Source organism: Tachysurus vachellii, chromosome 4 (genome assembly GCF_030014155.1).
Source record: "Tachysurus vachellii isolate PV-2020 chromosome 4, HZAU_Pvac_v1, whole genome shotgun sequence".
In the NCBI taxonomy this organism is placed as follows: domain Eukaryota; kingdom Metazoa; phylum Chordata; class Actinopteri; order Siluriformes; family Bagridae; genus Tachysurus; species Tachysurus vachellii.
In genome coordinates, this window is record NC_083463.1 from 30991006 (window position 1) to 31008139 (window position 17134).

Here is a 17134-nt window from a genome sequence, read left to right on the forward strand (position 1 = left end):
TCCCATTTAACGATTACATATAGTAGTGATCGAGAAAATGTGATACGTTACACTTGATTTTGTACGATTTTAGCAAATTTTGCACTTTTTAAAAAAAAAAAAAGAAATCCATCAAACGTAACATTTTGTGTAATATATAACAAAAGCTCTCTGTTACTGTAAATTAATAGAGAAGCTGCTTTAAAAACGACATTAAGACTCTACGCCAAATTGAAGGTTCGGGTGCCTTTGCAGTTATTTATACATGTACTGTTTTACATTTGCATTGAAAGTTAGTTTTGTATGTATTTTTATCTGTATATGTAAAAAAAAATTACACTTTTTTCCAAACAATAATCTGGTGTGTGTTGAAATTGTGTGCATTCATACGAGACGCAGCCACGGAAAAAAACGGCAAGAAATTTGAGTACCAAACTATATTTATTGTATACAGTAGTAAAGGACAACAAATAATGTACAAATCAGTACAGAAAAAAAATAATGAGACCACACAGATGCTGATTCAGTTGCAACCCTTACGCACACCGGACTATACGAGGGACCGGTAAGACTTTCTCTCCGGGTTGACAAATGTCTGTCGCATAGCAGACAGACGACTGTCTGACAACTTGTTGCCTTTGAAAGATGAGAGATGACGAGAGGGGGGGAAAAAAAGGGACTTAATGAGATTTATAATAAAAACCTGGACTAATCCGGGACATACGTGGGGTTTGGTCCGAGAAGAGATCGAAGTTCCCTTTAATCTCTGCAGTTGGACCAAATAAGGCTGGCTGGGCTTCCTTTCAGCTAACAAACATGACGTGGATTAAAAATAGAATTAAAGATGCACAAGACAGAGAAAAAAAAAAGAAAGAGGAGAAGAAAAAAAAAAATAATAATAATCAGGTCTCCTCATAATTTGGCAGGTTTCATAATGATGAAGGAAACAAACCATTTTATTTATCAGAACAGGAAACTGAGGGCTTGGCTTTCTCATGAAAATGGGCCTTCTGTTCATACATCGGCAGCCATTTTGAACCTTAAGGCAGACATCTTGGATTCGCCTTTTAGCCACATTACCTCATGTAGCATTAAATATTGGCAGAGAATGTGGGTGGAGGGGCAAAAAAAAAAAAAAAGAAAAAAAAAAAGAAAAGATTATGAGCCCAACCCTATGAAAATTAGGGAGGACGTCCAAAACAACACGACAAAAGGGAGTAAATAAACAGCACAGTTAAACATTGTGGGGATCGAGTCAAATAAAACAGCCGAGGGAGAACCCCGCTGTGTGGAGGAGAGGCTCTAGCGATGGCCGCCCGTTTGTTGTTGAAATACGTCGATAGTGTCCTCGTCTTCCATCTCCAACTGACAAATAAGGAAACAATCTTGGTTGAGTTTTAGTTTAATAATGAAACTGAGACTAGCATGCTAGCATGGATAATTAGGATTTGTTCAATAACTAAGATAAAACTCTGAATGAACCGTACGCTACGTTCACACTAGCGAGCACAAGCCACGATAAGAAACAAGCCAAAACGTTTAAAGTGCATTTGTGTTAGAGGAACATGCTGCACTCGACAGAATGCTAGCTTCGTTGGCAGGGACGCGACTCAAGCTACATCTTTTCAAGCAACAAGTTTCTAAACAGGACAAAATGAAAAATGGACAGTTAATGAACACAAACTACAGCAAAGAATGAAAGTTGTGAGTGAGGACCTAAAGAAACATCAAACAAGACATGCTGTATCACTGGTCTGGGACCGATCGTTCGGATTTGTTGATTTATGACGTCTCATTTTAGAAAATATCAAACCAATTCTTGTGCTGTAGCTGAAATGGTGCATGTAAGAAACAAAGGTGGCTTTGGAACTCGCTGGAGTGAACGCAGGGTTAGACGAGGGATACAAGTCGCTCACCTGTGCTGGTGTATCCGTCTCGTTTATCGGCTGTCCGTCAAACCTAAACCTAATCTGTCTTATCGACAAACCCTGCAGGAAACAGCAAAAAACAGTGTATGTAAGCAACATGACCAAGATCGGGTTGACTACGAGATCAGGGACGTCAACCAGTCAGGATTTTCCTCAGAGCAACGGCCAGAATACTATTTGAAGTAAAAGAAATCGCCTGGGAGAAACGTAAGGTTTTATGTTAGCCTCTAACTAAACGTTTGGTTAAACCTTACAAAATGATATCTCTAAAAACTAGACATGCAAGCAGCAACCTGAACATGGAGCTTGACTTAACAGTTACTTCTGCTAGTTACAGAGTCCCTCATGTAACATCTGTAACACTATGATGGATCATCAGATAGGACTGGAGCCTACAGGTCAAAAATATAATCAGTTTACTCATCCTGATGTTAACACAGGAACTAATCTGTACTTTCCCCCCTCATTACTAAAGCGGTAAAGGATGTATCTGAGGACAAAGACGTCACCTTTAACGCTTTACTCTAAAATCTAATCACAGAGCCTTTTACTCTTTATGTTCGACTGTATTCGGTTTCTCCTATAATTGTAAAAATATAGGACCATTTATTTTCTTTTGAGCGTATCAAAGTTAAACCATTTCTCAGTCTGCGCATTTCTTTACAAACACACAGCCACCGCGACGTCCTCACCTGTCTTTCGCAATACGCTTTCATTAACTTGCTGAGCGGCGTGTGTCTCTTGATTTTAAACTGGACCACAGAGCCGTCCTGTCCGGCCACCTTCAGGTTGATGTGGTCGTTCTCTGTCTTCACTCCCTCCTAAAACACACACACAAAAACAACACCACACAAACAAAACTAATTAGAAGTTATAATCGATCATAAATCATGACCTAAAATGCACGAACAGGCTTCTGCACGGATGTACAGTTTATGCAGCATCCTGCAGAGTGTGGTAGCCTAGCGGTTAAGGTGTTGGGCTACCAACCGGAAGGTTGCGAGTTCGATTCCTACGTCCACCGAGCTGCCACTGCTGGGCCCCTGAGGAAGGCCCTTAACCCTTAATTGCTCAGTTGTATAAAAAATAAAATGTAAGCCTCTCTGGATATAAGGGCGTCTGCTTTGTGCTGCAAATGTGTTTACATACTTAATCAGGCATATATTATAACGTCATAACTAAGATTATTTTTATATTAAACAGTGCCACAAAAAAAAAACACCCCCAGGCCGCGCACGTGTCGCGATTAAAACGTAGACATCCATCATGTGTTGTTGAAGAAACGCTGCGCTGTTTGCGTTGGATGCGCGGTTAAGCTGCGTCATTTACGCACCGCGTCCTGGCGCTGCACAAGCGAACAAACGCAAACAGGCGTCCGCGGTCGTGTGTTCACGCGGGTTAAAGACTAAAGACGGACGTGTCGAGGTGTTAAAAAAAAACAAAAAAACAGATCAGACTTGATTAAAATCCGCTTTCGCGCTTGCGGCATTTTCTTTACGCCAATTGCGTAACGTGGCCGAAAAGCGCCAGGTCGCGTTCACAAAGGGGAAAAAACCCGCAAAGGAAAAAGACGTCGGATTGAGAAGGAAAACACGTCATGAGAGAACATCACAGCTGTAAAGAAAAAAAAAGGGTCTAATCACACGAAAAAGGCGTCTTTGTAGAACACGTGAGAAGAGACAGAGAGAGAGAAAACAACACAATGATCGCACGCCGGCGTCCATTTCTCATTTCTCCCGCACAAAATGCGCAATCTGCCAGTTACACCGAGACTGCGCATAAACACCCTTATACTCATAATATACACATTATACACTCTGCATACACCCGCTGTCGCTCTTATAAAACACTGCCGAACTCACCTTGGGCTTATCCTCGGACATTTTGCACAAAAAAAAATGGATTTGTGTTTAATTTACACAAGATGCGCTGTTAACTACCGCCTGTCCTACCCAGCCGCCACGAGAACGCGCCACGCTTTACCTCCTCCGGACGCGATTGGACGTCGCCGGGTCACGTGGGTTGAACTCTACGGGAGCGCGCGTAACTAGTGCGCGCTTTTTTTTTCTTTTTTTTTCCTGATTCAAACTCGCCGGGGACGCGCACAACAAGCGCCGCCCATTTCAGACCAGAACACCGATGGGGTTCGTTTTTTGGTGTCCGGATGCGTATAAAATCCTCCAGATTTAAATTCTAATTGAGAAATGTTCGCTTTGTACGTGTGTTTGCACGTGTATTGCTGTAAAATTGAACAGAGTTTGATTATAATTGCAGACATATATATATATATATATATTTTTTTTTTTCTTTGGTATAAAAATGTTCAATTGTTGGCTCATGTGCAAAAATTATGATTTATTTTATTTTATTTTAGTCATATTGACGTTATATGTATTATCAAATGCATAAAAGATCCTGTTTTTAAGTCAGACGTACTCCTGTCAATCAAACCCTGTGGGCGGAGCTTTGGGCGGAGTCTTGTGTTTAAGAAGAAGTAGATGTTTGGCGGCCATCTTGTAAAAGTGCAATTAAATGTTTTTGTGAGAAAAAGTAACTTGAAAGTTTATTTTCTAATTTTACATTTTAAATTTTGAATTCAATTATTAACACTAAACTAGACTACTATAATAATGTGATTCTTAAACCTGTCCCTAAACTCTAATCTGGATTGTTTACCAGTCGCACAAGAGAAATCACATAAAACATGGTTTTGTATGAAAAGAATTTAATTATTTTCTTATTTTTTTCATCAGTTCCTTTTTAACATTCGAATGACAACAGTACAACAGAATTTTACATTAAAAACGCGACTTTCGTTTTGACCTACATAAATAAATTCAGCTCCGGGTTGCAGTAAGCAGGTGTAGAAAGAACATTTAGAAGGAGTTCAGAAGTTTAACGTTGTCCAGTAAGCTGTGCTACTGAGCAACTGAACGTTACATAAAGCAGATCGTCAGACAGCAGCTTTGGGTTGAAGGAGAAGCCATGAAAAGTTCAGTGATTGCTGTGAGATAAGCAACCCTGGCTCTCTTTAAGCAGAATTGTCAAACTTGGCATAAGCACTTCCTCTGCTGAGACCTGAGAGCGAGAGAGAGAGAGAGAGAGTAATGAGAGGTTTGTATTTACACATCAGTGCTACTCAAGGTCAGCTTTCTGAGATTTACTTTTATAGCTTAACCATTATAGCTTATATCCACCATCATCAAAAGATCATCCTACTTCCTATTGTCTACAAGCACTAAGGGTGCATTATGGGTATTCTAGCCCTCCTAAGCTGTATTATTCTTTTACACTGCAGTTGTGGCTCCTAAAATGCACTATATACTGATATCATATTGGAAAAAGTGCTTACCGTATTTCTGCCGAATCTCGTCGTGTCTGGCCATCATTTCGGTTCGCCTGTAAGTTAAGAAAAAGCATTATTTTAGTAAAAACACACACGTGCAAGAAATGCACAATTTCTTAGGCGGATATGGTGGTCAAACCGGTTTGTGGTGGAAAATTATAATGACATCCAACTCGACACTGGCATTCTGCCTTTTGTTCTGAGATGTGAATCTGAGAGGCAAACAGTGTGTGTGTGTTTGTGTGTGTGTGTGTGTTTTGAATAATGAAAACGAACAGTTTAAAACTTTACTGTCAGATGATCCCTATGTTTATTGTCTGATCAATTAAATCATATTTAAAAAACATAATGAAGCTAAATTTTAAATTTACACAATGAAATACTAAGGTTTATTGTTTTTTTTTTTTTACCACAGCACAAGTCAACGTGTGTGTGTGTGTGTGTGTGTGTGAGTGTACCGCTGCTCCTGTGCGACTGTCCTCTTTTCTGCCTTTCTCTGCATCTTGCGCTCGTTGATGGAGTTTCTGAAAGAGGCAGGAAAGATTGGGGTGTGAAAAACGACAAAATCATCTACGCCTATATGACCTTGTTCAGACTATGGCTTTAAAAAAATGCCACGTGTAGGTAAACTCACGTCACTGACACACGTTTGCAGCAATATCTGTGTCCGTGTCAGACGTCTATGTTACCTGAAGGGAGTCTAAAATGGTCGCTGGTGAACTTACCCACAGTTCTCACACTTGCAGCACCTAAAGAGGCAGATCAGGAAGGCGATGATGATGATGGCGCCAAGCACTGACAGCGTAATGATCAGGGTCTGGAAGTTTACTGATTCATTAAGAAAACAAAGAGCGCAATAAGAAGCAGAGCACTTAGCATCATGAAGGGAGTAATTAGCTTATTAGATAATGACAGGTTTCAAATTTATTAACTGTAAATATAATTGTGCATAAATATGTGCCCCCATATGATCTATAGCTAAGAAGAAAAAAAAAAAACGTTTTTCCATTATTTAATACCTGACCACATGGATGAATACATTACTGGTGGCATTAAGAACATTTCATTGTCTCTGTATTGTCTTAAACATATCCAGAACAACACAAACAAACACATGCACTCAAGTCTGAGGTTTCCGTGTCGCTTGGTTTGCCCTTGAAAAACACGGATTTTGTTATCAGTGTGTGAAGTGTAAAGTGTACAGTGTTGCATAGGCTCGTACTCATGCATTGTCCCCAGCGGGCTTCGTTCAGTGGACACAAGGAGCTGGGGGGCAGGATGGTACTGTACGGGTATGTTATACATGACTTGGACTTTATGCACCACAGACACTGCAAAAGAGAGGGGAAAAAAAAAGAAGACAAGACTTTCAGAGAGACTTGCAAACGACACTCAGACTTTCAGGGTTCATTACTTGAGGGATTCTAAAGTAATTAGAAATAATTATATCTGATTTACTTCTTAAAAATCTTTCCAAAACAGATTTAATGATTCCCATCGCAGGGCACACACACACACAACGGACAATTTTCCAGAGATGCCAGTCAACCTACCATGCATGTCTTTGGACCGGGGGAGGAAACCAGAGTACCCGGAGGAAACCCCCGAGGCACAGGGAGAACATACAAACTCCACACACACAAGGCGGAGGCGGGAATCGAACCCCCAACCCTGGAGGTGTGAGGCGAACGTGCTAACCACTAAGCCACCGTGTCCCCCTTTTGTAAATTAATGTTAATTAAATAGATTTTTCCCGTCTTCCTGTGCAGAAAAGCTGAGAGGAAAGTTGAATTTTTTTTTTTACTGGTGGCTCCAGGGTTAAGACTCGGCGTTGGTGCTCAGAAGGTCAGGGGTTCAGCATTTTAACCCTCTCTGCTCCAGTGGTTGTGTATCATGACTTCCCTACGAGTTGCTGTATAAAAAAAGTTCAGTGTGTAATGTATATGCGACAAAATAAATGCTTCTACGTCTTTATTGGGTATTTTTAAACAATAGAGTTCGATGTAAGAGTACAAGCTCTGACAGAGAATATTATGGGAATTTACAACAGAAGTGAATTCATTTTGATTAAAAAAAAAAAAAAAAAAAGGTACATTTTTAGCCATTTTACAATTAAAAGCTGTTTTTCACTTGGCATAAAATCAATAGATAAGAAATAATTTGATTATTTTCTTTTTATTATTTGTCTATTGGTGTCTTGTTTACTAAGTTACTTATGTTGGACTTATGTTAGAGTTATATTAGACTTACTGAAACACCAGTAAGTGGGTTAATGTTGCTGTAGTTTTCTAGTAAGTGGAAACACTCTGTGTCTTTAAGAACAAATCCCCGTAAACCTCCAGATCTTTGTTCATGACTCATGATTCCTTTCAGGTTTTCACTCCAAGTGTTACGTCATTGAAGGTAAATGACATACAAAATCCTCTAAACTGCGATGCCTCATAGGTCTAATCGCTGCTCCGTCAGCCGGTCAGACCACACCTCATATTGTGCTGCTTTTGTTGACGTTCTCAACACACCTAAATTTACCTCACAGCTGATAAAGAGACGTTTCTTCAGATTAGAGGGCTGAACGTTCAAATTTTTAACACACGCTTAATAAAAACAAGAACTCAGAAGGTCAGTCTGTGTCTGTTACACACGATATTGGCAAAAGTTTGTGCACCCCTGACCATCACACCGATATGTAATACTTGAACATCTCATTCCAGATTTATTCCTCTGCCCGTGTCTGCTGTTCTAATCATCTCCACTCTTCTCTGAAGGCTTTCCACTAGATGTTAAAGTGTGGCTGAGGGGATTTGTGATATTTAGTGAGATCAGACTCTGATGTTTGGGATGTCAAGGAGACTCCAGGTCCAGTTTATCCCAGTGGTGTTCAGTGGGGTTGAGTCAGAGTCAGGGCTCAGTGCAGGACGCTCGTGTTCTTCAGCTCCAACCTGAACCTCCAGGTTTACTTCAAGGATGCCAGGTCCATGATTTCTGTGTATAACTGAGCCATCTTTTGTGAAAGTTTAGTCTATTAGGTTATACCTATGAGCTGCGATATGTGAAACCGTGTTAAAGTCATCAGAAAAATATCACATGCTTTATATGGCTGTGATTCTCATCTCTATACTTATAGTACTAAGTCATATAATAAGTCATAAGTCATTTGGCAACCCTGCTCTATATCACCCTCATCATCAGTCTGTTTCCTGCTTCGTCGTGTTTTTTTGCTTGATGAATAAATAAAGAAAGGCGTAAAGAAACTCTTTGCGTCTTTATGAACATACGACGAGGCTCTAAAATGAAACATAAACACGCATGAAGGCTGAGGTTAAAGTTCAGTGCTTGAGCCCCTCGGTTACTCAGAGCTATGTCTGGATTGAAGCCAAATAAACAGCGACGACAATGAAGCAGGTGTGGTGCTGGTACAAGCATAACAGGTACAGCGGGATGACAGGAATTTTTTGGGCACTGAAAGCTTGTAAATATCCAGTAAGCAAAACTATCCAACCGACAGCATTCCTGAGGTCAGAGGGAGACGCTGATGAAGGACAGAGAATGATTAACACACACAGTGTGTAGTGAGAAATAAGCACTTACATATGATGATAAAGTGTGGTATATGTTTAACTTAATGTTTTTTTTTTTATTTATAAAAATGCAGTACATGATAAGATACTAATATACTCTTTCACGTTTACTACACGGACCTGCAGGGGAGCAGCTGCTACGCAAGCAGCATTGTTCGCATACCTGCTTATGTACGAGTCGACTGAATGACCTTCTGATCTAAAATGAGTCAGGACTCATTTGTTGTCCGTTCAGTGTGAGACGTGTGTTTGTTGATAACCTTACACAAGATCACACACTTCAGAAATGGGTTTAATATCAACACTGAAGATATAAACATTTGTGTGGAAATTTGTTTCAGTGATTTATTTGAGTGATTTGGTTTAGTAGACCAAAATGAATCAAATGATTTGTTTGAGTGATTCATTTAAATTATTTGGCTTAGTAGACCAAAATGAATCAAATGATTTATTTGTTTAAGTGATTCATTTGAGTCATTTGTCTGAGTAGACCAAAGTGCATCAAATGATTTATTTAAGTGATTCATTTGAGTCTTTTGTCTGAGTAGACCAAAATGAATCAAATTATTTATTTAAGTGATTCATTTGAGTCATTTGGCTGAGTAGACCAAAATGAATCAAATGATTTATTTGTTTAGGTGATTTATTTGACTCATTTGGATAAATAGACAAAAATGAATCAGATGATATATTTGTTTGAGTGATTCATTTGAGTCATATCTCTGATCAGACCAAAATGATTCAAATCTTTGCCTCTCGCTCCATGGAGTTATTTTTCCCCCATTTCTTTTTCTGTTTAAAAAACGTTTAATTAAGACAGAACAAGACGTTCCTGACTCTTTTCTGTGATTCAAACAAGACATCTTTTGAATAAATTTGTTACCATTAATTTGATGTTTTAAATGATGGTATGGATTCTATATATTTATTATCTACTAAAAATACTCCTCACATAAGGAATCTTTTTGTCTGTACAACTGCACCATTAGTTCTGCTTTTCTTCTAACTGTTTGTTTGACTGCAGCGTGTTTTTTTTGAAGCGCTGTGATACGCCGCGTGTAGGACGAATGAGACACGTGTAGGACGAATGTGTAGAAAAGACAGATCTCGATCTGGGGCTTGAGCAGGAAAAGAAGAACTGAATCTTTCTCGGTGAAACTTGGTCAAAAGGGAAGAAGAGATATTCAGCTCATATTTGCAGAGACTGAGATTCGTTCGACGATTCAGTGTGTACTGAACTTCAGAAAGAAGTTTTTGACTTTCAAAAGAGAACAAACTCATCATGTTGATGACATTAATGTACAGACTTTACTGCTGACAGAAAGATAAATGACACATAATGATTTAACACAGAGAAAGGAGAGAATAAGCACTTACATTAACACACACACACACACACACACACACACACACACACACACACTACCCAGACCTGTTTCTCAGGTGTGACGATGTGATCAACAGATACCACGTATACACACAAACACCTGACACACCAGGTCCCCGTTCCTCAGCTCCTACTCACTCCTGCTTCTCTTTACCTCTTTCTTTTTTTCTTTCTATCAGCTTGACATTTAAAAAAAAAACCCAGACTACTTGTCTTTTCCATTATACTCCCTTCTTATCACTTCCTAAACATGGTACAGTGCCACCGTGAAAAGAGAGAGATCGGAAAATAAGAAAGATATTACGCGATTAACAACTTGCACGCGTTCCACCGGCCGGATCGTGATCGGTGCCTCAACGTCGGCACCGAGGGAGAGAAAATCTCTCCATCTTCTGACTGAATTTGAACTGATCAATGGTGAAGCTGATTCCTGTCCAATTACAGAGTGTGTTTTTAATACTACCGCAAAAGCTGCTGTAGTTTTTATCCTTTTGTTGTCATGTCTCCTGATGTGGACAGTCCATGAAACATGTTTGTTCACTTTTACTTTTTTCTCTCTTTAGATGAAAAAAACTGCTTGTGTTGGAAAGTTTAAAGCCACAAACGACATCACAGACAATTCATCAGCACCTTCTGACCAATCAGAATTGAGAAATCAATAATTGTTTAAGTTGATACTTATAATGAATAGTGCCACAGTACAACATCTGTATTTTCTGAATAAATTATGGTTTAACAAAGTAAAAAGAAAAGAAAAGGCCCTACTTACCGACACATTAGTCAAGCATTGCTCGCAGCTTGTCGAGCCGCTGTTCTCACAAGCTAGAGAAAGAAAAGACAGTAAGAAAGATGGGATAAATCTTTACTTGATGTCATGCGTAATCATGAACCAGACATTTAGAGCTCTGGTTCGAGGTCTGTTTAACACATGGACCTCTGAGGTATCAGATGTTTCCATGGCCTAGTTCTAGCAACACACCGAGCGATTGCACGAGGTCTTTGAGGAATAAAGGATGAAGGACTGAAGGGATTTGAGCTCTGAGTTGCTTCATTCAAACAAACAGCACAATAGAGGATTTAAAACAGCGGCCAGTTGGAATAAGAGGGTCGTTTGAACGCTTACTTATGTTGGAGCTCAGACTGGTCACATGATTTAATCCAGCGTTCTAGATCAGCGTTACAGATTGGAAAAGTGTGATTTTAAAATAAAAACAAACATGAATTTGGGGGGGTTTTATGAACACACAAAAGGAACAAAAATTGTATTGGTTAATGTTGTGGGTTTTTTCGGGTTAATGACAAAGATTTTGCACAAGCTGAATTATTTCTGTAATGATTTCTCATCATTGTTTTGTAATTTGGTAAAATAAAAATAAGGGAAAAAACATCTTTGCAGAAAGGGTGGTGTTAAATGGAATTAAATTAAAAAAAACAAAAAAACACACACATTATGTAATAAAAAGTCTTGTTAATGAGCCACAAATATAATTCGAATGTATTGAATGTTTATTAGATTATTAGTTATAAAAAAAAAACTTTTAAGGGGAAAAACGTTAAATTAGTAGATTACTTGATTTATTTATTTTTTTAAATAAAGAGATAAATAAATACATAAGTAGATCGATAGATAAATAAACAAATAAATAAACAAATAAACAAATAAATAAACAGATAGATAGATAGATAGATAGATAGATAGATAGATAGATAGATAGATAGATAAACAAATAAATAAGCAGATAAATGAACAGATAGATAGATAGATAGATAGATAGATAGATAGATAGATAGATAGATAGATAGATAAACAAATAAATAAACAGATAAATGAACAGATAGATAGATAGATAGATAGATAGATAGATAGATAGATAAACAAATAAATAAACAGATAAATGAACAGATAGATAGATAGATAGATAGATAGATAGATAGATAAACAAATAAATAAACAGATAAATGAACAGACAGATAGATAGATAGATAGATAGATAGATAGATAGATAGATAAATAAACAAATAAATAAACAGATAAATGAACAGATAGATAGATAGATAGATAGATAGATAGATAGATAGATAGATATAGATAGATAAACAAATAAATAAACAGATACATGAACAGATAGATAGATAGATAGATAGATAGATAGATAGATAGATAGATAGATAGATAGATAAACAAATAAATAAACAGATAAATGAACAGACAGATAGATAGATAGATAGATAGATAGATAGATAGATAGATAGATAGATAGATAGATAGATAAACAAATAAATAAACAGATAAATGAACAGACAGACAGACAGACCGATAGATAGATAGATAGATAGATAGATAGATAGATAGATAGATAGATAGATAGATAGATAAAATGTTCCCATGAGATTGTAATGCCTAGCAATTAATAATAAATAATAACAATAACGTACAAAAACACAGCATGTCTATATGAAAGTGATCTATATCTATAGCATAGAATTAAAAGATAAACTTGTATAAACTTATAAATGTTACATATAAGAAATAAACTTGTATAAACTTACTAATGTTGTTCTGCGCCAAAGCCGAGCTCAAACCACAAACTAGCAGGAACAGAGAAACGCGGATCTCCATGTTTATGTCCCTTAAAGTTCTAACCTGTCCAGCAGTAATATTTACTCCCCGAACGTGTGGGAACAGAAGCAGAACTTTGTGTTACTAAACACCGCGGATGTGACACCTGTAACCGCTGGTACAGTCAGGGGCGCGGCACGACGCGTGACGTCACTGCCTAGTTACGTCTGCAGCGCCGCCATCTTGGAGGGGGAATTTTACAAACCGTGGCTATAGGAAAAATAATTTTCCTAGTAGACTATGAGCTGTTTTTTTTTTTTTTTGGAGAGTTTTTTTTATTTTCAGAAGTTAATAATTAACTACGTTAAACTAGGAGTTTGAAGAAGCTTGGCTCAAACAATATCCACAATACTTGCGTTTCAACAGTGACGATGCGTCAACTGAATTGAATTCCGCCCCTTCCAAGATGGCGGCTCACAAGCAATTAGTGAAGTGTTTACCTTATACAAGTTGTGCAAGTGAACACAACATTTACAGCTTGTTTAACACGAATTGTTATAAGCTCAGCAGTAATAACACGAATTGTTATAAGCTCTATCATTATGATAGGATAGAATTCGTTTATTCAATAGGCTAAACTTAACCATAAACACACCCACGATTAGTGAACAAATGGCTAAGCAAAGTGTGAACATTTTTCTACTTTATCTTTATTTAAACCTTTTTTTGGACACCCACTTGTATTTTTAATATACTAGACAATGTGAATGACAAGTTGCTATTATCACGTTATAACGCTCGTAATAACAGATGTACAAGCGCTGTTCTCCACCCGTCGTGTTAGGATGTGAGTCCTGCTTGCTTTCTTTAAAAAAAATAAAATAAAATCACACAAATTGCTGCAGTGATAAATTCCAATAATTTATTAAAGCATTTTGTAAAGCCAGTTACAAAAGAAAAAAAAGAAAGAAAATTACTCTCTCTTAAACAAGCACAGTCATATTGTTTTGATCTTATATAGAGTCATATAATGGTAATAAGGAAGATTTACATTCAGGCCCTTTATTGGCTGCCTGCAGCTGAGCAAAGGTCCCAGTGTAAAGAGTGAGAGAGAACCAGCCTTGAAGTAGTGTGTGTATGTGTGTGTGTGTCTTGCATGCATGTAATTGTGTTGGTGTGTCTGTTACATTATAATGGCCATCGTAAAAACTAGCTTGGCTACTCAATCAACAAACACCACTGTGATAAAACACACACACACATACGCACACACAAACACACACACACTACTTCAATACATCATTTCTGTGCATCTGTATCTATTATAACACAATCCCACACCACACCAGGTGATCAAGGTCAAGGATCCTGGATCAGCACAGACAGAGAACATCAATTCATCATCGGTTTGCTGTCTGTCCTTCCCATTCCTTCGCTCTCTCCGTTTACATCATAAAAAGAAATAATTACACCAACCTTTGACACCATAACACCTTAATCTGTGCCTTAAACGACTACCACAACACTCATACCTATATATATGTTTATATATATATTATATATATATTTATATAAGCTTATTTCTTCACCACAATCATCATCATCATCATCATCATCACTGTAATCGATAATAGTTTTTTGCTTATGTCATTTTAGTTCCAAATTCTCAAACATACATTTAATAAAGATTAAAAAAAAAACAAAAAAAAACTTGCATGACACTGACAAACAGTTGCATATCAAACAGCAAAATTACACAGGTACTGTTGAGAGATACAGTGGTTTTATATTTATATATTTTATTTAAAAAACTCTATACAGGCATACAAGACTCTCATACAGGAGTGGTGACAGATAAGAGTCAGTGATATGATTGTAGTGTTATTACCTGTCCAGTAAAGTGTGTTAGATTTAGTTAGTTTTATGGGGTAATTCTGGTGTGTTGAGATGCATCGGATCACCCTGTTACTGAGTATAATCCTTTAACCCCACATCTTTTATAGCACAGCCAATGCTGACTGTTTTATTTAGTAACATATAACACGTGGTATGTACTGTATGAAACTTAAATCATTTGTAATAACATTTAATGTGGTGGAACGTCTGCGACCTTCTCACCTACGTTATAGCAGCTATAAACAGTCATTACTTCACTTTCCCTTGCAAACTCCTCTGTCCTGAAGGCATTCTCGTGTCTGAGATCTTCACGTTATGGCTGTTACGGAGTGTTGAAACTGGAGACTCCAGTCAAAGAAAACTTCATCGATGTTTTTCTTTAATCATGTTTTTATGTGGAGGATGCAGTAAACAAATCCTGTGTGCGGTGAACTGCATGCACTGTTGCTATGGAAATGATGATGAATCAGAACTTCTTTTAGACTTCTTGTTACAGAAAATTAAGCAACGCCTCCGGACAAATCAGAATGGAGGATTCAGCAGCACTGTGGGATAAAACACTAGTTCATATAAAGTGTTAGTGGTTTAAAACTTGACTCTCAACGAGACACACAAGGTGCTTGATTTCCACACGTACATTTTTAAATACTGTCCCACAAAGTTATTAAAATGTAATACAGATTTTTGCCTGTTAAAATTTGAATTAAACATTGCTTATGTTTTGTGTGTGTGTGTGTGTGTGTGTGTGTCTGTGGGCTCTTTAGTGCAAAAAATAAAAAAAATCAGAAAAAGTTGGGGGGAAAATAAAGTGACGTAAAATGTCTAACTGCCAAGAAAGACAAAAATAAAAACTAAACCCTGCGATATATTGGTGTCACTTGTTACTGAGGAAAAGTGAGTTCCATTATTTTTGGTACGGTTTCTTAATGTTTCAAATACTTCGCCCATGGTGTAGCTGTTATCCAGCTAGATTGCTGGTTATTTTTTTTTAAAATAAAGTTTCTGTAGTTAAGTTCATTTATAGGCAACCTTGGCTAGTTAGCGGCCATCTTGGGGAGCCTCAGGATTAAAAACCCTGAGACTGATGTGTCAGGCGCAGACTTTAGGCCTGAAATGAAGATTTTAATTGCGTCAATTATACAATAATAAAATGCAAATTTATCTGCATTAAGTTGCCATCATCTGTAGTTTTAGCCTCGTTAACGTTAACGGTAGCAGAGTCGTTGCTTTGCTTTTCTTCTGAACGTCTGCAACCTTCCATTATTTGTTCAGTCACAAAGCATAAACCGTCTCTTAAGTGATTAGCTGTCTCTTTCTAACTTCTGCCACATTCGCTCTAATGCTTTCACAAACAGCCTCATGGTAGGATTTAATAGTAGTATCAATACTGGTTCAGTGGAGGCAAGAAAGTAGCTCAGGTTCGCATTCACACACGTCCTTAAACGTGATACTGATTCGGTTTGATCAAAAGAAGTGTGCGCTGGTTATGTGAATGTCCCCAGTTGAACCCTGGCCTTGCTTGGTGTAATACTGATGGATCGTGTCAGTAGTAAGTCGTTTCGGCTCGCCGTACTGGGGACATGGAGGTATGTTGATGCTTTTAAAACTGTTGTGCATTCATGCTGTTCATTAGCCTGTTTTGTGCATTGGAGTGAACAGTACAGGAACTCAGTGTGTTTGTTGCGTGTGTTGGACGTGTTTGTGTCCTGACTATAAAATAGAAAATAGATTCTGATGGCGACGTATGAAAAGAACTGATCGGAGTGGTGTTTAGGAGCCGAGTTGAGCCCAACTGAGCCAAGTTGAAATTGGTCCTCTTGAGTTCCGCCGAATTGAGTTAAACTTCTGATTTAAGATCAGATCAAATGAGCTGATTTCATCCGTGTTGATTTCAGTTGCGTTGAATTGAATCGAGATCACTCGAGTTAAGCCGAATCGAGTTGAGTTGAGATGAGATGACTTGATCTGAGCCGAGTTTAGCTGTGCTGAGTTGATTTGAGTTGATTTGAGTTGATTCTGTTTGAGCTGAACTGAACTGAGTTGAATTCAGGTGAGTTCACTTGAGTTGTGTTGCTTCAAGTTGAACTGGCTCGACTTGAGTACTGACCGGTGATCAATAAATAAATAATCATCCAATTATTGAATAAATAAATAAATAAATAAATAAATAAATAAGTACATAGATGTCTGCCAGTGGCCTTGGCTTTAAAAAACGGCTCTCAGTGTGACTCGAATGAAATAGTTCATTTTGAACACTATGGGATCAGGAAAGTGGGGAAACAGTTTGAACAGTAGCGAGGAGCACATGACATGATGAAGATTTATGAGCCGGGCTGGATGAAGGAAAGAAGAATGAGATTAAAAGAGAAGGCCAGCAGTGGTGGTGCCAGCATTAAGGGAGGGATCACGTCACAGGTGCTTTGTTGTGCTTTGGAGCAGTGTGATAAGTTTCACCAGGGA

At 37.9% G+C, this 17134-nt stretch overlaps 3 protein-coding genes across 3 annotated transcripts in view; all 3 read right to left on the reverse strand.

Annotated features, from left to right (window-relative positions):
- Window positions 1-401: 401 nt before the first annotated feature.
- Window positions 402-3927, reverse strand: sumo3a (small ubiquitin like modifier 3a). The gene is made up of 4 exons (XM_060868900.1): window positions 3770-3927; window positions 2600-2728; window positions 1896-1967; window positions 402-1344 (listed from the first exon to the last, which is right to left on the reverse strand). The coding sequence occupies exons 1-4, from the start codon at window positions 3788-3790 to the stop codon at window positions 1282-1284; spliced, it is 285 nt and encodes a 94-aa protein (XP_060724883.1). The 5' UTR covers window positions 3791-3927; the 3' UTR covers window positions 402-1281.
- Window positions 3928-4615: 688 nt separating this feature from the next.
- pttg1ipa (PTTG1 interacting protein a) lies at window positions 4616-12956 on the reverse strand. The gene is made up of 7 exons (XM_060868901.1): window positions 12769-12956; window positions 10988-11040; window positions 6476-6584; window positions 5979-6081; window positions 5712-5777; window positions 5260-5306; window positions 4616-4985 (listed from the first exon to the last, which is right to left on the reverse strand). The coding sequence occupies exons 1-7, from the start codon at window positions 12836-12838 to the stop codon at window positions 4939-4941; spliced, it is 495 nt and encodes a 164-aa protein (XP_060724884.1). The 5' UTR covers window positions 12839-12956; the 3' UTR covers window positions 4616-4938.
- An 819-nt stretch (window positions 12957-13775) lies between these two features.
- myo10l1 (myosin X, like 1) overlaps window positions 13776-17134 on the reverse strand; it is a 42722-nt gene continuing 39363 nt past the window's right edge. The window contains exon 40 of the mRNA XM_060868902.1: window positions 13776-17134. This exon is cut by the window's right edge and continues 248 nt beyond it. The gene's annotated coding sequence lies outside the window, so the exon portion shown is untranslated.